This window comes from Astatotilapia calliptera, chromosome 8, assembly GCF_964374335.1.
Source record: "Astatotilapia calliptera chromosome 8, fAstCal68.1, whole genome shotgun sequence".
NCBI classification, from domain to species: domain Eukaryota; kingdom Metazoa; phylum Chordata; class Actinopteri; order Cichliformes; family Cichlidae; genus Astatotilapia; species Astatotilapia calliptera.
In genome coordinates, this window is record NC_137429.1 from 4,863,975 (window position 1) to 4,885,498 (window position 21,524).

The 21,524-nt window shown below is 40.0% G+C and overlaps 3 protein-coding genes across 4 annotated transcripts; 1 reads left to right on the forward strand and 2 right to left on the reverse strand.

Moving 5' to 3' along the window:
* Positions 1 to 3,700: 3,700 nt before the first annotated feature.
* mrm1 (mitochondrial rRNA methyltransferase 1 homolog (S. cerevisiae)) lies at positions 3,701 to 5,547 on the reverse strand. The gene has a single exon (XM_026178034.2). It carries the CDS (start codon positions 5,373 to 5,375, stop codon positions 4,236 to 4,238), a length of 1,140 nt encoding a protein of 379 aa, XP_026033819.1. The 5' UTR covers positions 5,376 to 5,547; the 3' UTR covers positions 3,701 to 4,235.
* Positions 5,548 to 6,172: 625 nt separating this feature from the next.
* chmp2a (charged multivesicular body protein 2A) lies at positions 6,173 to 10,296 on the forward strand. The gene is made up of 6 exons (XM_026178035.2): positions 6,173 to 6,399; positions 7,587 to 7,754; positions 7,837 to 8,016; positions 8,120 to 8,250; positions 9,278 to 9,339; positions 9,421 to 10,296. Exons 2-6 carry the CDS (start codon positions 7,587 to 7,589, stop codon positions 9,540 to 9,542), a joined length of 663 nt encoding a protein of 220 aa, XP_026033820.1. The 5' UTR covers positions 6,173 to 6,399; the 3' UTR covers positions 9,543 to 10,296.
* A 1,723-nt stretch (positions 10,297 to 12,019) lies between these two features.
* On the reverse strand, positions 12,020 to 18,185 carry msl1b (MSL complex subunit 1b). 2 transcript variants are annotated; one of them, XM_026178038.2, is made up of 9 exons: positions 18,047 to 18,185; positions 16,855 to 17,526; positions 16,553 to 16,749; positions 15,915 to 16,228; positions 15,704 to 15,768; positions 15,535 to 15,602; positions 14,921 to 15,045; positions 14,762 to 14,834; positions 12,020 to 13,713 (listed from the first exon to the last, which is right to left on the reverse strand). In XM_026178038.2, exons 2-9 carry the CDS (start codon positions 17,449 to 17,451, stop codon positions 13,623 to 13,625), a joined length of 1,530 nt encoding a protein of 509 aa, XP_026033823.2. In that variant the 5' UTR covers positions 17,452 to 17,526; positions 18,047 to 18,185; the 3' UTR covers positions 12,020 to 13,622. The 2 variants fall into 2 exon arrangements, with proteins under 2 accessions (XP_026033823.2, XP_026033822.2); XM_026178037.2 differs by having other exon boundaries at positions 15,873 to 16,228.
* Positions 18,186 to 21,524: the final 3,339 nt, after the last annotated feature.

Genomic DNA, 21,524 nt, shown 5'->3' on the forward strand with positions numbered 1-21,524 from the left:
GAAACGGCAACACGTGGGTTTCGTATGACTAGGAAGAAGGGGAGGTTTTGGGTGTGATGGTGTCGCCTATGAATTTGGACACCCTCATAGTGATTTTTTTTTTTTTGGTGGGGGGGGGTTAAGATTTTTTTTTTTAGATCTTAGAGTTAGGGTATACTTAGTGTGCAATGTAAACTGTCTCCAGGTGGAAAACCAGAGAAGTGAAAGACCTATTTAGAGGCCTGCAGGGTTTATCCCTGTGGTTTTCTCCTCTGTCTTTGTACTGGCAAAAATAATTTCTGGGACATTTTATCGTAACACCAAATTTTTTTTTCGTTTTAGTTATAGTAGTATTTTTAAATGCCTGTACAATTTAAAAAAAAAAAAAAACAAACACCAGATGTGTTGGCTGCATTTTTAGATAAATAGTTGTATATAACTTTATTGTTTACAAAATGTATGCATAAGTTTTCAAAATGTACAATTTATATTTGCATTTGAAGTTGTGAAAATAATTTACTAAACATGTTTGTGGTTTTTACAGTTAAAAAAAAAAACTACTACTAGGATTTTATGTTTTTTGTGTGATTTCAGATCAGTTGTGTTAATACAGTATGTCAATGAAAAAATAACTGTAAATTCAGACACGTGAGGTTGTGCTGAAAAGAATGATGCCAAGCAAGGCAAGGTAAAAAATAAAATAAAACAATTTGAAGGTGAAATACAAATTTAAAATCTTGTTCCTGACAGTGTAATTTTTTTCCAAAAGCGAAACTTAAGTTAGACCTTTCCTTGTAAATGAACCGCCCCATGTTGTGTTGCTTTCTGGATTTTATACGTATTGGGCTACATATTTATTTATTATACAGGCTGTACAGTGCATAAACTCAAAATTCACATGTTTTATGTAACTGAATGTTTAACTATGTGGTCTACATAACATGTGTATACTTACTGCATTTGAATCATTTTAACCATATGTAAAACCTGCGTTTTGGTTTTTTTTTTAAAAAGCTTTGATTTTGCCACCCAATCTGATTTCCATGCCACCCTCATGCCACCCTGAGACAATTTCTCTAGATCCGCCCCTGACGCTTATTTAAAAGGAGCTACAACAGCAGGTCATTCCATGTGGCGGTTATGACAGATTTTTTACACTAGACACACTTCCTGACACAACCCGAAAGGGACTTGTGCCAACTCCTGTGATGAAACTGGGAATCTTTCGCTTATTTGCAAATGTGTTAAACCACTATTTTATTATGCGACAGTTTTAAACATTTCATCTGTCCCTGACAAATGCCACCCATTACATAATAAAGACAAGCTAAAACTACCACTGAAATAACAAAAAACACAATTAAAAAAATTTGAAGCACTTAAACTAAAATGAGGAAACCCACACTGGTGACTAACCTGTGTTTAAGTGAATTGGAAGACAAAAATTCTAATAATAGAAATTAAAACTGATAAACTGTGATCATATTCTGAAATTTGACGTTGAAGAAAAGCAGAAAGTATAAGGGTGAATGTTAAAATCCTAAATAAGATTTACCAAACTAAGTTTGACCTCTTAAGAGTGAGGATTGGTTTGGATGTAAATAGCTGTTATAGTGAAAGCTTGGAAAGCTTTTAGCTTTCTGGAAAAAATGTGGATCTTGGTGCAGTCCAAAAGGACTTAATTACCACCTGATGAAAAGTATCATTTAGGCACAGGTCGAACCTCCTGAGTAAATCACTGATGTGTGTAACTGATATGAAAGCCATTATATGAAAATAATAATAAAAAAATACTTTATTTATATAAAAATCTAGGAAATGACTGTGTCAGAGATGTCTGACAGCAGTCAGAATATGAAAAATTAACTTTTATGTATCTGTTTTGTTCTAGCTTTCATTATATTCTCTTCAAATGCTATTTTCTTTGCTAGATAATGAAAGTTGGTTTGTATTTGCAGTTTTAGTTGTAAAGGTTTAAACAAAAAAAATTCGTATATTTCCACAAACTTTTTATTTTTTCATTAATTTGTAAATGTCACTTTAAGTTTTCAGTTTCTACAAAAAAACGAAAAGTGTTTTTTAAATGGAGATCTTATCTCAGTAACATGACCAAAAGTATGTAGACATCTCCTACTGTCTTTCCTTTATTCTTAGGATTCTTGTTAATAGAAGTGTAAGAACTGCTTGTTTTTCCTGATAGTAAAGAAGAAGACAACACTCATGGGAACACACCTGTCACAGGAGATGAGCAAAACTATGAGCTTACAATCTGACAACCAATAAAAATTGTGCATTTGCCCTGGGCTTCAGTAAATAGTTTTACAGTTTGGTGAGGAAGAACCTGACAAGCTTGCATGGAGCCCTGACGTCACCCTTATTCATGCCTCCAAGATAAACTAAAGCAGCAGATGTGATCGACACCTTATCAGCCAGTATCAGTGCTGCACGTCACTGATGGTCTTGTGACTGATAAATTCCCCGCTGCTGTGATCATATGTTCACAAACCTTTGGACACGTAGTGTTTGATGTGAAGCGTAACCGCAGTCTTCTTTCCTCAGCGGACAGTCGGCATGTCTCAGCAGGAAAAGCACTGGTTTATTAATCAGGGCTGCATTCCACTTAGGGGAGGTCCTCCTACTGTGCTGTGCATGTCTACTCATTGTCATGGTGTACTGGGGCAGTAAATGCATATGAGTCATTATGGTGTCACTTATTCCACAGGTGTTTCTTTTCTTTGGTCAAGGGTCAACATGTGTACAATAAATAACGTGTAAGGCGAAGACAAAAGACAGCAGATAAAGAGAAAATTGAAATCAGTTGACTTAAAATGTAAGTTATATGCTGAAACATATATATATACATACATATATACATATGCACATTTTTGGAGGAATAGTCCGAAAAGTTATCTGCCATTCCCTACCCGCCACTTATCCAACCTAAAGTAGCGGGTAGGGGTTGGAACCTATCTGTTGTGATGGGAGACACCTCTGAGGTGGATGAGAATCTTGTGGGATACACAAGCAGCTGCTGGCCAACCAATCAGAGATAGCGGTGATTGCAAAAGAGCAGAAGACAGCAGCTGTGATAGATTGGGCAATAGCAGCTGACAGTAGCATTAGATAGAAGGGATATGAGATAATCAAGAATTCCCAGTGGCTCAAGGAACAACTGGAAGGTAAAATCAAAGCGTCCCACTGGTAACAGGAGCTGGAATCATGGCTCCAACAGTCTCTGGGAACAACATCAGAGGTCTCTGTTCAGGATGGTGCAGCCGAACCATCAAATCCTCAAACATCCAGGCCTCTGGAGGAGGACCAAAACTTAAACAAGAAACACTGTGTTACCAAATATTTTTTTGCAAATGCAGAAGAATCATAATTAGATTTACTGTATCATCACACAACCAAGGGTCTGTGAGGAGGACAGCAACATTTGTGAGGGGGATAAAAGAAACCTTGTGTGGAGCAAAACACAGTAAAAGTGTAGCTGTCACGCTTGGTCCTCATGCTTCAATTGTGCAATCAAAAGTTCCTCAAACTGACATGTGGAGGACATTTTGCACCTTGAAACTTTGGCGTACCCAAATCCATGTTTGATTATACAGAAACCTACCTTAAAATGTGAGCAAAAGACATAAAAATAATAGACACTACACAGTCCTGATGCTGGGCGACCAGGACGTACTCCGGTACTGAATCAAAACACACATGGATAAGGTTTGAAAATGTGGACGTTTACCTATGTTTAGTTTATTTATATAGCACATTTAATTGCAACAGTAGCGTTGACTAAAGTGCTGTACAAAGATACAAATTACACAGTAAGATGACTTAAAACATTGATATCAAGTAACAAGTATCAAATAACATCAATGCCAAATAACAGATAGCAGAGAAAATATAGTCAACAAATCCCAGGAAACAATCACGCAGAGACTTGGCTCAGAGCCTGTTGGTTTCCACTGACAACATCAATCTTGAAAATAGGCAATAAATAAATAATGTGTATTTATTTTAAAGGCTACGTAACTTCTTGAAACAGGTGGGTTGTGTTTTTTGTTTCCAGCAAATGCTACTCAGTCCTGTTTTCAGGAATAGTCGTTTTTAGACACAACAGCGGAGAAGAGTATGAGGGCTCTGGTTTGGTCTTCTATGAATTTGTACTCAAGATTACACTGAACTATTTATTCCTGTGGTTGGTTGTGTTGTCAGTGACCTTGCATCTTCATTTGGGAGGCTATTTGAGGTGGCTGTCATGTGGTCGAGCTCCTGGAGGACAGCAAAGAGTGCAGCAGGATGCCTGTGGCTACAGAAACGTTGAGAGACTCGATGCCAGGCACCAGCTCCCTGCCCGCTGGGATGGTGAGAAGTGTCTGACACGTGGAGAGCAGCTCCTTGGAGAGTCCTTCTCCTTCTCCTCCCATCAGCAGCAACGTGGGTTTGGTCATTTTAAAGTCTGAACACTTGGTGATGGGCATCTGCGACACTTCTGCTTCCTGTCCCACTGTGCCAACCACCTGCCAGCCCTGCTCCATCTTCAGCTTCAACATCTCTGCAAGGTTTTCATATCCATACACCCCCATCACCTCCATAATGCCCGAGCTCGCCTTGCTGACCACTGGAGACAGCGGGCAGGTGTAGCGAAGACTGCTGGCGACTCTGTCCACCCCGAGGAAATAAGCAGAGCGCAGGATGGCGCCGAGGTTCATGGGGTCGTGGATTCTCTCCAGAACGAGCCACAGTGGAGCATCTTTCCTGCTGGGTGCAGAGTCCTCGGTGAGGTAGCTCAGGGGACTGGCAAGCAGGCACACTCCCTGATGGACTCCCCCATTGGACATCTTGTCCAGCTCCTTCCTGCTGACCCGATGGACTCGAACTCCTCGCAGATGAGCCTCCTCGCACACCTTCAACACAGACGCCCTGTGAGAGGCCTCGCCATCTTTTACAAACAGCTTACGGACCCTCCTCCTTCCCTGAGTGAGAGCCAAGAAGCAGGGAGCAACGCCAAAAACAACCTCGCAGTCCTTAGATTTGGCTTCAGGTGCAGGTTTCTGCTTCACCTGCCTCTCCCTCTCTGCAGGGAAATCTTCCAAGCACAGTTTCCTGAGTTCAGGTGACACTCTGAAGTCATCTCCCCTCATCTGCTTCTGCAGCAGTGAGATCTCACTTTTAAACACTTTTCTTTGAGTTGACCCCTCATGCTCCTGCCCTTCTGCAGGCTTGTGCTGGACCCTGGAGCGCCCCCTCGCTACAGGGCTGACCTTGCTGTCCTTTGGGTTCAGGTGTGAAGCTGTTACGTAGTAAAAGGCAACCTGGGAGGCTGATAAAGGTGCGTGAAATCTTCTGTTCAATACAAGCAGCAACCTGTGCTGATTTGCAATAAATCCAGCCATATTTATACAAGGGGCAGCCTCTGCACTGGAGAAACTCGAATCAGCTTCCCGAGAAGTCCATCAATCCACAGATGTGTCAGAGACCTTCACTGATAATCTGTCACGATGAGTTAAAGAACCAACTTCCTATCTCAGCAGACATGCTTGTAGCCTTTACGCACATGTGCAATCCAGTCTCAGCAAGCAGCGGATATTATGACCTGACGTGGAGTCATTTACCCTACAAAATAAAAGCCTGAGACTGCTAGTCTGATGACAGGCGTCACCCAAAGCTGGAAATGTATGGAATTAAAATAATACATTTCGCATAAATAACATTTTTCTTACGGGGTCAAGTCTGACATGTACTTTTGTTGCTGTTGTAATATTTAGTTTCATTTTCGTACTGGTCATTAAACGTCTATTTCTATGGATAAACTGTTATTTAATTACTTTTCTGTTGTATTATCTATTTGGTTTTATTTGTATAATTTTATCGTTATTGCATGTTTTGCTTTGCTTTAATTTTAATCAGTATATTTTTCTATATGTTTTATTTCCCAACTTCCCAACTGTGACAAATATTTTTAAAAAGACAAAAATCAAAAAGAAAGAATTAGGGTGGGGCCAATAGCTTTATCACAGCACTGTATGGCTGTAAGATTCCTTTGTTACAGCTTGTTACAGCTTCCTTTGTTAAGAATTAAGTTAAACGCAAAAAATAAATAAATTAAATAAATAACAATAGCTTGTAGCTATCTTTTTAGCTAGCTTTACTGTATAAGAGTTCTCTAGCTTTTATTTTGAAATGTATGTCTGTCTTTCTCGGTGTCGACTGTCGGCACGTGACAAATGTGACGCCATGGTAAAACTGACGTCTGCCTGGGTGTGCGCGATGGCGTAATTTCCGGGAAGTAAAAGTCTAGCAACACGGAAGCGTAGGAAAGAAAACAAATAACCGTTTAAATTTGTTTCGAGCAGAAGTCTTAGCTGACGCCTCTTCGCGCCGTGTTCGCCGTCTGGACCCCCGTCTCCACCGCACACGGTGAGATTTAACCGCCGGCCTCACGCTGTGGTGGGGTTACCTGTTGGTTTTTGTTGCCCTGCCAGAGGGGGAGAACAACCGAGCTAAACAAGGCTGGATTTAGACTTCAGGCCTTTGGTCACATAACTGACTGCTGAGTAACCGTTCAGTAAACAGGGGCTCGTGACAGCCTGAGACGGCCTTAGAAACACGTTTATATGTGTAGAAAATGTCGCTGTAAATTTGTTTAGAGTGGGGGTTTTATTTGTACGGAAGGCAGAGAAGTTCAAATACAAACCCCCCTCCTCGTATTCTCACATCCACCAAATGACCAAATGTCAGGCATTTATTTATCAATTTATTGACACAGTAATGATGAAAAGCGATTTTAATAATTAATAATGTGTTTGTAAGCCAATGGAGTGAGCTCAGGTTTGAGTTAGGATTATGATGTCTGATATTTCAGGCTTAAAATAACCATTTATGTCCACTGTTATCGGTGTAAGTTTTAGTATTTTTAATTTTAATTATTTATATATTTACTTGGGGGTGGGGTGGGGGGGACTGGTGATCAGAATACACACCACAATATAAACACAGGAGTTTTTGAAGGGAGCTGATTCATAGTCATGTGGTCATCTCAGGTCTCAGGAAATGTGGAACAAAGCCTCACCAGGCTCACCGAGACTAAAACTGCAGACTGCATTGTCCATATTTTCATGTAATTTCAGTCTGCGTTTATCAAAATTTCAGTTACTTTTATTTTTCTCCATTCTAATTTTAAATTTTTATTAATCTTTTGTTTTTGTTACCTGTTTTTGTTATCTTGACCCACATGGATTTATTTTAACTCCATGTGTGACAGAGAAGCTCATCAGAGAAGAAAGGGAAATCCTTGACATTTTTTGTTTTGTGGAAGACTGTTACCTGTTGACCAACTGATTGATTAATCGAATAATGAACCAGATAAAAACGATTTAAAGGCACTGGCGTATTCGATAACCTATAGATAGATAGATAGATAGATAGATAGATTAATCTCACTTTATAACTGAAGGTAGAGGGTACTTTCAATGGTTCCTGTTGTTTCTTACTCAATCACCACATCATATGGCTACTGATCCCAGAGGACTGCAGGAATATAAAAAAGGAGCCATAACTGATATTTGTTTGATCAAATTTGATCCTCTGCTTATATCCACATCCAGATGGATTTCCTGTTTGGAAGGAGGAAGACTCCGGAGGAGATGCTGAGGCAGAATCAGCGGGCACTCAACCGAGCCATGCGAGAACTGGACCGGGAGCGAATGAAGCTGGAGCAGCAGGAGAAGAAGATTATCGCTGACATCAAGAAAATGGCCAAACAGGGGCAAATGGTGAGGCCGTGGGGCTTGTGAGCAGAGTTTCGTTTGTACCGGAAGAATGTTCACAGTGATTTTATCGTTTCGGTCTTTGCAGGACGCCGTCAAGATCATGGCCAAAGATTTAGTGCGCACTAGGCGCTACGTTAAGAAGTTCATCATGATGAAAGCCAACATTCAGGCGGTCAGCCTGAAGATACAGACACTGAAGTCCAACAACAGTATGGCGCAGGCGATGAAAGGCGTCACCAAAGCCATGGCCACCATGAACAGACAGGTCCGATAACCAGCAAACATTCTGTGATCCAGCTTTTAAAAAATAGTAATGCACCGTGCTCAACGTGCTGACAGACTCTCATTTATTCATCCCATCCCCACAGCTGAAACTGCCTCAGATCCAAAAGATCATGATGGAGTTTGAGCGACAGAGTGAAATCATGGACATGAAGGAAGAGATGATGAACGACGCCATCGACGACGCCATGGGAGACGAGGATGATGAGGAGGAGAGGTGAGGGATTCTCAGAGCATCGGAACATGACCAGACCAAAGTACTGAGCTGTTCAGTCTCTTAATCTTGGATCTCAGGTGTTTTCAGTCTCAATGCTACAGGTGTATAAATCAATCACCCAGGCCTGTGATTTATTTTTTACAAATATTTGTGAAACAAAGAGCTCAATGATTTCCAGCGTGGTACTGTAATAGGATGCCAGCATGGCACCAAGTCATGTGTTTAGGAACCAGAGAAACTCAACTAAAAAATGAAGCTACAGAGCGGGTCTAGAAGTTGCCAACGTTCTGCTGAGTTCATAACTGTAGAGCTCCAAACTTCCTCTAGCATTAACATCAGCACATAAACTGTGGATGTGGAGCTTCCTGACAATGGATTTCCAAGGCCAGGAAGCTCCTGTATTTGAGATCTTTTATTAAATTTTTAAAACATTAGAAACAAAACTAATAAAATATGAGAAAGGTGTAATATTGGACAACTATCGTTTGGAATAAACAGTTTAAAAGAAGGGTGCTAGTATATCAACAGCAGTATAGTACAGCATTTAAATCAAAGTATAAGATAAATTATGTGGAAGTAGAACCTTTGCATCTTTTAATTTCATCATATTTCCCATCATCTTTCGCAGCTGTGTAAAAATGAAGCTACAATAAGCAATTTAGCTGCTAATTTACATCCGTAGTGCCCGCCCCGACAGGTAGCATGAAACGAAGCTGACAGATATACAACAGAACACACTTACGGACAAAAGACAAATATGAGCTAAAAGTGATCACAGATCTGGTGTGTTTGAGATCTAGAACACTCTTTTATTCTATTACTTTTTTTTTTTAAGTTTTGTTTGTTTGTTTTTTATTGACAGTAGTGAGATACCCTCTCTGGTGGCCCTGCTGTCCTTTGATTTGATTAGATGATTTATTAAACAGTCTTCTTTAAAATCATTTAAAGAAGAAGTTTATCTGGCACCCAATATCAATACGACTGGCAGACTTCTGATTTACTCTCCATGTCTGTGCTTCCTACACAGCGACGCCATTGTGTCCCAAGTGCTGGATGAGCTGGGTCTGAACCTGTCCGATGAACTGTCAAGTAAGAAAAAAAAAAAACCCTTTTACGTTTTTTTCTTTGACTCTCTGGATATTTTCTTTTAACGCCCCGTGTTTATTTCAGGCTTGCCGAGCACTGGCGGAAGCCTGTCGGTGGCAGGAGGGAAGAAGGCGGAGCCTCAGGCGACCCTGGCCGACGCAGACGCAGACCTGGAGGAGCGTCTGAATAACCTTCGGAGAGATTGAGCGCTGTGGCGAAGCCTTTAATACAAACATACTCGAATCTCTGAGTCTAGATTCTATTGGAAGTAGAGCCAGCGGTACGCTGGTTTGTTGCAGCAGAACTCGGGTGTATGACAAAGGTGTATGGCTTTCTGTTTGAGGTGTTTTCTCATTATGTGTAATATGTATTTTATCCAAAAAAAAAAAAGCAAAAGGGTCATTATCCTTCATAGGTTTGGCAAATTGTTGCCTCATTTACGACTTTGCCAAATGACACAAGCTGACTTTATGTCACAGTCTGTAAATACTAACTCCTCCAGGCATGACGTTTTCACAAATTAAATTAACACTAATTATAAAACTGTTTAAGGAAATCCAAACGAAAGCTGGTAATATCACAAAAAATGACATTTTATATGGGTGACGTGAAGTTTTTCTTTTTTTTTTTGTACATGAGGCTGTTTTGGTGTTTGTATCACCATAATCATAATAATAATAATACACTTGTAGCCTTTTTTGTTTAGTAGATGGAATCTGCGGTTTGTCAGGGTTTACCTGAAGATGCTGTGCAGGAAGTTGAAATATCTGCATCTTTTGCAGCTGCATTCACAGATTTTACAGATTATATTTGGAAAGAAAGGTGAGGTCAGCTGACTTGGCACTCTTAAGATTTATTTCACCAAAATGTTAATAAAGAGTCAGTGGTGTTTATTTTTGACAAACTGTCCTGTTTTTTTTTTTTCTCTATTCAATAAACATTTTTTCCAGATTTAAATAACTGGCTGTGTGATCAGAGTGTTATTTTTAGCAGATTCTACCTGAACATCTCAGACAAAATTCCAGGGGAAAGATAAACTTCTTAATGTGAATTAAATCACAGCTGTTATTCGTTTATTTCAATTATTCAGTTTTCTGAAAAACTGCTTGAGATAGGTTTTCAATATCTGCTACTAAGGTTCTATGAACATGTGTAGTTAGTTTAGAGAACTGAGAAGAAGTCTGAAGTCTTGAGTCACGCATCATTTCTTTATATTTTCCTCAGCCATAAAAGGCTGATGGGGTATGTGCGTCACCCCACTGGGACACATTAATTTGTGAAGGCGATAACTCGAGAAGGAAGTCACTTAGGATTTTCAAATTGATACCACAGGTGCATCTACTACAAATCTTGGACAAGTTCGAATCTCACTGAGCTTGATGGCAAGGACAGAAAAGGCTTTCTGAAAATTACGTGAATGTGATAACTTGAGAACAAGGCAATGTAGGATTTTGAAACTGATACTATAAGTGTGTCTGCTGTGACATTGAGAGGCAGCACTGGTGGTTGCCAGTATTTTTTAAGGTGTTCTTCAGCACCAGTTCTCCAGGCCTTTCTCGATGTCTTTTAAAGTTTTTCTTTGGACATTGGCTGCTTTTTCACTCATTTTCCATCCAGTCCTTGTACCTGATCAATTGCAGAGGAATGTTTCTTCCTATGTTCACCCACTTAACACTGACCTATGAACCATGCAAGCATAAAAAAAGTCTCCTGATTCAGTGTTTACACAAAACACACAACAAAGAACCAGTTTTAAGTTGTATATTTAGGTACTTTGTTACTAGCAGTCATAAGATCAAAGACTTTGGTCCCATTTCTTTAGCTGAATCTACAAAGTACCAGAAACAACAGTTTGAGTGATATAAAATTTTATACCAACAAGGTGATTCCCAAAGAGCTACCAGCTGAAAACCTGGCATATCTGGGCATGGTGTGCAGCGTGTCTGTAAGAACAATGAGGAAAGTGGACAAGCGGTGCACAAAAGATGAAGTGGAAGGCCTAAAAATATCTGGCAGATAAAGGGAAAAGTCCACCTGATGCCAGACCTGAGAAATGACTCTGACCCTTCAGTTGATCCATCTACTCCAAGGGAGAAAAGGCAGATTACACAAGAACTGGGCTCAAAATCAGCAGGTCGTCTTACAGAGCGATTTTAAATATCTGAAGTTTTAGTCCAGACTGAGGTACAACTGTGAGTCTACAGTCATCTCTGAAACATGGTGGAGGCTCTGTGGTGGTTTGGGGATGAATTTCAGACAGTGGCGTTATAGATCTTGTGAAAATTGATGGAATTAAAAAAAGTACGGTCATTTTTTGATCCATGCAATATCATCTAGAACAGCTTCATTTGTAAGCATGACAATCATCCCAAACACACTGCTGGTGCAGTAAAAGGACCAGCCAGGGGTGGGATGATCATGAGAACGAACAGCCCAAAACTACATGGGAGGAGCTTGTTAATGACCTGTTAACACCTGGAAATTTTCAGTTATACTTCCTCTCTACTCCAGTCATCAGGATCACAGGCACAGATAAAGGAGATGAGGCTGAAGTTGTACACAGTTAAATCTAAACAGTTTTTGTGCTATGTATGGAAAAAATAGCTTTATGTATTTTTCATAAACAACCTCCTAGTGTACATTTGTACCCACTTCATCCCTATCAAATAACCACATCCACATATGATAGACATATTCATTTTATTCCAAAAAAAGTTTTACTTTCAAAACTGTCAATTTGTCAACTTACAATCATAGAACGATATTGATGTACTCAACACTTCCAACATTAAATAATAAAAAAATAACAGCAATGTTTTATGTACATTTGTTTCTGAAAGCTATGTACAGAAAAACAACAGGAAAAAACAAAAAACAAAAACTGACTTTGTATTTCCAGAATGTGCCGCATATGCAGGTGCACACTGAGCAGCTGAAAAAAATTGAAGCTGCAGAAAGCTGTTGCATCAAATGTAGAAGAGGCTGAGAGAACACAGCGAAGAGGAAAACCTGCAGAAACCAAACACTGCGACTGTGACTGAGATGAACTCGCAGAGGGAGAGATTAACTGGCAGCGTGTTAAAGAGCGCGCACAGACTACAGCTAGAAAGCTTCATTTTCTAAAACGGCTCCCGTGAACGTCAGGAGTCTGATGCGTACACCTAAATCGTATATTTACTGGACACAAGCTTTTTTTCTTTTTTTTTATTGGAAACAAAAGAGAAAAATCAAGATCAAAAATCAAACTTTGTTATTATCAGATCGGCCGAACTGAGCGGCCAAAGGTCATGCTTTCAAGACAGTATTTTTGTAGCCCAATGAGCAGAGATTATTCTCCATTTTGGGGCAAAGCCATGCTAATACCTTTTTATTTTTTATCATTTGGAAACAGCTAAAGAGAGTCCATGCATCTCACATAAAAAAAGGAACTAACAGAAACAAAACCAAAAAAAACAAAACAAGAACAAAAAAAGGGGACAGGTTACTGAATTCGACGCCAAGTTTACCACCCGAATAATTTCCTGTACCTTTGTTCTCAAACCCAATCATCTGATTGTTTACATTTTTCACCTTACACTGGATTGGCTCGATTATTTTATATATATATATGCATATATATGAAATCATGCTGGCTCAAAACTCCCAATAATCACACCTAACATCGATAAAATCTTAATGCAGTCGTGTGCAATCGATATAGGCAATACACAGCACGACATTGATGCGGGGAGAACAGGCGCGGTGACACGACCCAAGCGAAAAGGATGCAGCTGCATTGCTCGCGAAGCTCTATTTTCAGTCAAAGTGGCTTTAAATCGTTCCCTCTACACGTATGCACAAAGATTAGAGCTCCTCAGCTTGTCCCTTAATACTACCGACCCCATATAACACGACAGAAACACCACATCTGTTTGATTAAGTCTACGGGTCTTTTTTACGTCTGTGGTGCAGATCCACCAAAAAAGTATCAGGACATGCATGTAACTCTTGGTAAATGTGTAATTATGAACAGCTGCTGACTTGAGGGCTGTAATCTTCTGGCATGGAGGGCTCAGCCTCTCTTTTAAGAGACCGAAAACATCAAGGACACCCTGCCCTGCAGATATCGTCCATCCTTTACCAAAACTCAGGAGAGCAAAAGCAACAGTGACAGTTAAACAAAGCGACTAGTGATGCGACTCCCTGCCACACCAGCAAATTTTTTTGTTTTGTTTTTTTTAATCTGGGTGTGGAGCATCATCATAATCATCTTCTTCTCCCACCACTGCTGCTGTTTTTTAAGGGCTTCACTTCCTGCAGGTCCGGTGAGGCGTGTGTTTCTTGGGAACCTCAATGCGGCACCGGCTGCGGTCATCCAGCCAAGGCAGCTCAAAGTTCCTGGAGAGAAAACAACGGACAGTCGACCCTCAGTTCAAGAGTAAAGACGAGTGAAAATAACTGGAATGCTCCTGCTGCTTTTTCTCATTTTATATCATATATATGCTACACACACAGAGTTACAATGACAGATGCTGATATTAAAAACAGCTTCAGGTTCTTATAAAAGCATCGGCGTATACCAAAACTTCAAACCTTTTGTTTACGAAGGCCAGACAATATAGTGGTAAAACTACAATATTTATTAGAGACTAAATGTTGAAAAGATGAGATATGTGAGTGAATTGCACATAAAACAGATGCTTAATGGCCTTATCAACATACCATCACTGAATAATAATATTAAACCCTCTGGTGTCTGTTCATTTTTCACTGGAGTGGGGTGAGTGGTGTCCTTTAGCAGCTTTATTAAAATATAATTTATTTATTTAAAGTTTGTTTGTTTTGTTTATAATAATTATTTAACTCCTGGCTCAAAGGGAGCTTGTTTCAAACTGATGGGCTGCACCAAAGCACCGTATAAGATAAGGATATGTAACTGTTAATCATCAAAGCTACTGTGATAGTCCAAGGACAAAAAAAAAATATGGACTGCATTAGGTTCCATTTAAATCATTTTATCCCAGCTTTAAATGAATACAGGCCTGCAATAAATTACAGAAGAAATACAGCAGGGGAAGAGGTGGACTGTGAAAATGGCCTTAACTTCATTTGATGTTTTGTCTTAAATGAAACTCAGACTACACAAAGATTTTAGCTATGATGTTTGTTCAGTTAGAGGCAAATTTCTGTTACCATGTGAGCCAAACAGGCAGGTTGAACAGCAGGTGAGTGGGGCTGCTGTGCTCACTCAACCATATTAAGGATATATGACCCTACTGACACAGAAGCAAAGTAGTGCCTGAGCTTTAACCTCACAGAGAGCACTTGTACATATGCTGAGCTTGTTATTGGAAGCTTTGGCCATATTTAAAGATAATCCACCAATATTATTAACAGTTTGTATATTAATAAAGGAAAAGCCCAAAACAAAAAACTTTTAACTTACTGTTGTGAGAGTTTAGGCAGAGGCCGACCAAATGCAACCACAGGCAAGAAGGGAGTGATCACTATACTTTCAACTGGAAGAGAATTAAGAATTAAAATTAAGAATGAAAATCTCCTGGTTTGATTTAAGAATTACACTGCTCTAATACTGAAGATGTACCATCTTCGGTGTCGGGATAGAAGGACGACAACTCCGGCTCGGTCTCCTGGACAACTTTCTTCCTGTTCATGCGCTGCTGCAGACGCTGGAACATGCGCTGCTCTCTGATTCGCTGGATATCCCATCTAGAAACACGCAGGATTCGTTTACATGACAGGAAAAGTAAAGAGTGAGAGACAGGTGGTAGTGGGGCTGCTCAATTATGGCAAAAAATAAATAAATACATTAAAAAAAAAAAAAAATCACTATTTTGGTATGCAGATTGACATTATTTAATTTGATTTATATAAGCATTAAAAGCTCAACATCGCTGATAATATCACACCTTCAGCTTTCATTCATTAAAATGGGGTGGGGGATACTTTGGCATTCTTCAACAATGAGAGCAGAACAGACCTTGATGTTTATTCATACTCTGGTCTTTAATATTTAAATCCAGGGCTCAGTTTAGACCAAGTCTCCGAAAATACTCATCAAAACTATTTAATAATCAAAATTTAGATAAAATTTATCCAATACAGGTTGTTGCAGTTTACTCCAGCACCCATACCGCTCAACACTCAAGAAATGCATTTGTTAAAATGTTAAACCAAGTTTAAGTCAGCGACCGGTACCTTTTCCTCCTCTTCTCATCCAACTCGAGCTTTGAGTGACGTTTCAAAAACACGCCGTCGTCTAGCGGCTTGAGGGGAAACAGAAGTGAATTGTGAGTTAAAAATTCATTTGGATCTGATGTGAGTTCATTTTAGGAGGTACAAGTTTCTTTTCAGATGCATCTCTCACCTCAGGGGGATTAAAGGAGGAGTCTTCATTCAGCGGCTCTATTATATTTTCCCTCCAAGATGGGACTAGGAGGTGAACAGAAGCAGGGAGAAGAGTTTATTCATAGATATTTTGTTCAGGACACTTTGAAGGATAAAGTGATTGAAGGTGGGATATAGGTTAGGCTTACAAACAATCAGCATATCATGTACTACATGAGGAGTCCACTCACTGGCCACCTCTTCCTCCTTTTTCGGGGAAGTCTCACGCAGGGGGGACAGAGGAGGTTGGTTCCAGCAACACAGATACATCTCTGTCGTTGACATGAAGGGGAGATCCTCCATCTGGCAGCTCAGTTCAGCCTCCTCTTTGCAAAGGAGCAAACCGTCCCTTTCTGCCCTCGTGGGAACAGTCTTCTCTGGGGTTTCCTTGCTGCGTAGCTCTCTCTGATTAGGAGAGCCAGGCTCAATTTCGGGCTTCTGCGGGCTCAACTTGGCACTTTTACCTCGAGATTTTTGCCCTTTTGTATCACCAAAGCAAGATTTCCTAAAAATGAAAGACATAAAATGGAAATTGGCCTTTGGAAATGCAAGTGGTCTACATACAGTGCAGGCAACAAGTCTTCGGCATCTTATCTAACAGTATCAATTCCCCATTATTTCTGGATATTTAGGAAATAAATAATGGCAGTTTCCCTTTGGAGGACGGTTAAAATCTTTTTGGTCTTTCGTATGCAGAAAAATGTCACCTCATTTTCCTTTAATAACGTGGACAAAGTCTGAATAGACCAAATTATACAGAACATTTTTTCACTTTATTATGTGGAACAGGAACAAACACTTGTGCTGCCTCTGCTGGCGTTTATTGTACCTTTTATGACCTTTGCCACCCCGACTGAAGATGAGTGGCGTGGCTGGGTCAGGCTGTGGACTCTCGAGCTCCAGATCCCACATGTCCTCTTTGTCAGGGGTCCATGGCTCCAAGGGCTGGAAAAGGCGCTTATCACGGGGTGGGTCCTTCCTTGTGAGCTGAAGGCGGCGCTCCATTCGCTCAATACGTGCAAGCAGCTGCAAAAGAAGGAAGACATGAGTGTGGAAAAAAGCAACATTTCTGGGATAAAGAAGGAAAAAGTGACAGAAAACACATTAAGACGGGCCAAGACTTTAACGTACCGTCTCTTTGTCTGCTTTGAGCTCATCTATCTCCTTGTCCTTGGACTGGAGCTGTTGTTGCTGTTGTTCAATGAGGTCCAGCTGGAGGAGGAGAATCTGACGGAGGCAGTTGGCCTGTGTGTGAGGGTTGGCAGGGGTCTTCCTGATGTTCCTCCACTTACCCTCAGATGAGAGTTCGATGGATGCGGTGCCAAGCACTCCAGGTACAACCCCTTTCGCACTTTCATCAGCACCGGCATCCTTTGAGTTATTGTTCACAGGCATCTGAGGGTTTTCCATATTGTCAACAGAGAGGGGTTTACCTTTCACCGGGGTTCCCTCACCCCCCATTGGTCTGACAGGGGACAGTACCCCCACAGGTTTAGTGTCTCCTTGAACTACCTCTGCAACAGTGGCAGCGAGGGCAACCTTGCTTGTCATGTAATTCTGGTCTAAGTCCTTTGATTTGATTGGGATCTCGCCCCTCTGCACGTCTTGAACATCTATAACAAAGTCGCAGGACTCCCTCTTGAGGCTCACGGGGCTAACGGTGACGACCCCGGCATCAGCGTGCTGCCTGAATCGCGTGTTTGGATACAGCGTGGACCTCAGAGTCATGGCGAACACAACGACGACTTTTCATCCTGAGATTCAACCAGCAGCAACTTCACATGTGAACTCGAAGCTACTGTCCTGCAAAAACAAAGGACAAATTCATCCGTCTGGCTCCTCCTGTGTGTTTATTTCATAGAGTACACAGTCTTTGCGCTTGGGGTAAAAAACATACACGGGCTTGTAACGGTTGGACAAATCAAAGAGGACTACACGGTTAAACTGTATGATTTGGGGGCACATTTTACAAAAAAAAATGCTCGCCGGGTTTGAAAACTGAAGCTAAGCTATACTAGCACAGCAGTGCAAACACAGACACCCTGATTTGGTAACAAACTCGGGCGTTTGATGGGAATTTGACCCATTAATAATGCACCTGGGTCGACATTTCAGTGTGGAGGCTTCAAACAAGGACTCGGGAGTGGCTGTGTAGGACACTGGCATCAGCCATCTCCTCCATTTTGGTTCTCGCGGAATCACGAAAAAACAATAACAGCTAGCTAGGTGGCTAACGCTAACCGGTTAGTTAAACGGACAAACCGCGCGCCCGCAGAGGGCCGGCTGTAACGTACGCATTGTGATATTCATAATTCACACGTACCTGCTTTTTACCAACACGCTTTTATACGTTTTCAGCTTACATCGACTATTATTCAAGTCCACCTGCAACTGTCTTCACGTTCCCTCCTCAAGACTTGTTTTAAAGCGCTGACTACTGCGCATGCGTAATTTGTTGGATGGCCATTTCTTATGTTTTGGAGGTTTCCATCGGAAGGGCACCAGTAGGGGGCGCGAGAAAGCACAACGACGCTTTATACATGCATTAAACCAACATTAGATAATGAAATGGCGACATTTCGAGACCATTGTTAAACATTTTTCAAGTAAGTCGTTATAGACGCCGAGTATGTATTATTTGGAAGTGCATTTAGTCAAAGAGTAACTACTCCCTTTAGAGCTGCCTGAAAAGTCCCCCTGGATATTTAAAAAATGCAACCGAGTGAAGCAACCGGAAACAACGACTGAAGGGGCGTGTTCTAGTGTTACGTTGTTGTCACGTAAGAGGTCAACGTGTTACCTCCGTGGTTGGACGTCAATTTTTCAACTTTGAGCTGATAGAAACACTATGGACTTACATGAGAACTGTCTTTTGTTAAAAACTATAAATAAATAATTCATTTTAAATGTAAATTACAAAATAAATATAGATTACAGTTGAACACCATTTTAACCATTGTTTCTAACAGACAAAGGCTATTACTTCGAGGTTCAAATATGTAAAATACATAAGAAATTCCTGTCAGCAGATAGGCTGCTTTTTGCAAACGGACATCATACAGAGCAAAGAGTAGAAAAAATGTCTAAAACAGAGCTTTCAGAGTACTCTGAAGCCGGAGTTTTTGACCCACATGATTACCTACACAATTCGGCTTTTACACCACTCTGCATTAGTTATTATTAATCTCTGGCTCTCTTCCACAGCATTTCTTTGTCCTGTCTTCCTCCTCTCACCCCTAACTGGTCGCACTAGTTGGCTGCCCCTTTCCTGAGCCTTGTTCTGCTGGAGGTTTCTTCCTGTTAAAGAGGAGTTTTTCCTTCCCACTGCTGCCAAAGCACTTGCTCACAGGAAATTGTCTGATTTTTGTGTTTTTTTTTCTGTTTTCTCTGTATTATTGTAGCATCTGTACCTTACAATATAAAGTGCCTCGAGGCAACTGTTCTTGTGATTTGGCATTATAGAAACAAAATTTAAATGAAACTGAATTAACTATCTTAATATTTGAAAGCATCCACCCTATATATGATAGTAATGGGTCTTCTTTAAGCTATAATTTCAGTGTCACTGTGTGAGGGTTGCAATAGCTGAGGCTAAGGTGTTTTGTGAGAGGAGCAGTAGGTGTCATTACTTTGGAGAAAGTGCACTCAAAAAACAGATTCAGGTCCTCCTTTCAAAGAACACATGCAAATTATGTTAGTTGTTCACAAATGCAATTAAAAAATACCAAATTAATTTAATTTTCTTTGTGTAAACCTAAAATTATTCAAAACCAGCAGAGGCTGATTCTGAACACAAAATGAATGAGTTTGTTGGGGCACTGGGGGTAGGAGGAGTACATTTTTGCACTTAAGTATTTGTAAAGTCAAAGAAATAAATTCAAGCCCCTCTTTAAGCTTAAACATTATTTTTAATCTCATTCAACGCAAATGTAGCACTCCAGCGTTACTGCAATTATTATTCGTGTGGTGAACCTAAATTATTTTCTCTCAAAGCAGTCTTTGTCACAAGAACACAAAGTTATTGAGTTACACAACGGTCCGCCTTCTTTGAAAATTTTGCGCTCTTTCAGGATCACCTAAATGAATGCAGCTGCTCTTCGCCTCTCTGTACTTTTTGGATAAAACTACACCTTCAGGTAAGGTAACATATTATTTTTTCATATATCCAATTGTGTATTCCTTTATCAGCTAAATCTATGGCAATGCTGTTTATCACTTGTGTCAAGCCAGCCTCCAATTCGAGACTTGCAGTCAAGCCAGCCTCCAGTTTGTTTTACGTTCCCTGTGTATTCAAAGTATTACGGGAATGGATGTGGAAACCGGATTTCAAAATAAAAGCCAACTTCGAGTGAATTAACAGATATGTTAAGAACATAATAACATATAATTTAGGCTTTTTTTTTTTTTTTACAAACTCTAATGTTAGATCTATATGACACAGCCTTGTACCCTAATTGTGCCCTGTCACTATCAAGGCCATCTTATTTTGGATTTCAAAGTAAAAGCCCTGTGAATCTTCATTTTTGAACTACTCTTTCAATGACTTAATAATGCTCTTAAAAGCAAAAGTCGTATTTCCAAATACTATTTGAACTTTATATCAACACTTTCCAACCACAGTCTTTTTACAGTGATACCATATCAATATCAAGTCAGTCTGATTTTGCCTTTCATAGTAATGGCCCTTTGAAATTGTCCATAATTGACTTAATCTTCTAACGATTCAAAATGCTCTAAAATGAAAAATTCTTGTTTCCACAGGGTAATTCCACCTTAGATCAACAGTATACAGCCCCACAGTGATACCATATCAATATCAAGTCATTCTGATTATGCCTTCCAAAATAAAAGCCTTTTAAAATTGTCCATAATTGACCTAACTTTCAGTGATTTCAAAATGTTTTAAAATGGAAATTTCCTGTTTCCACAGGGTAATTCCACTCCAGATCAACAGTATACAACCTCACGATGTTACCATATCAATATCAAAACATTCTGATATTGCTTTAAAAAATAAAAGCATTTTCAAACTGCCCATATCTGAGTTGCTCCTGGAACAATTTCAAAATGCTCTAAAATGGCACATTCCTGTTTCCACAGGGTAATTCCACTTTAGATCAACAGTATACAGCCCCACAGTGATACCATATCAATATCAAGTCATTCTGATTTTGCTCTCAAAAATAAAAGCCTTTTCAAATTGTCCATAATTGACCTAACTTTCAGTGATTTCAAAATGCTCTAAAAAGGAAAATTCCTGTTTCCACAGGGTAATTCCACCTTAGATCAACAGTATACAGCCCCACAGTGATACCATATCAATATCAAGTCATTCTGATTATGCCTTCCAAAATAAAAGACTTTTTAAATTGTCCATAATTGACCTAACTTTCAGTGATTTCAAAATGCTCTAAAATGGAAATTTCCTGTTTCCACAGGGTAATTCCACTTTAGATCAACAGTATACAGCCCCACAGTGATACCATATTAATATCAAGTCATTCTGATTTTGCCTTCCAAAGTAAAAGCCTTTTCAAATTGCCAAGATACGACCTACTCTTTTAAAGATTTCAAAATGCTCTAAAAGTGAAAATTGCTGTTTCCACGGGATAATTTCACTTTAGGTCAACAGTATACAACCTCACGATGTTACCATATCAATTTCAAGTAATTCTGATTATGCCTTCCAAAATAATGGCCTGTTGAAAATGCCCATAATTTACCTAACTTTCAGTGATTTCAGAATGCTCTAAAAAGGAAGATTTCAGTTTCCACAGGGTAATTCCACTTTAGATCAACAG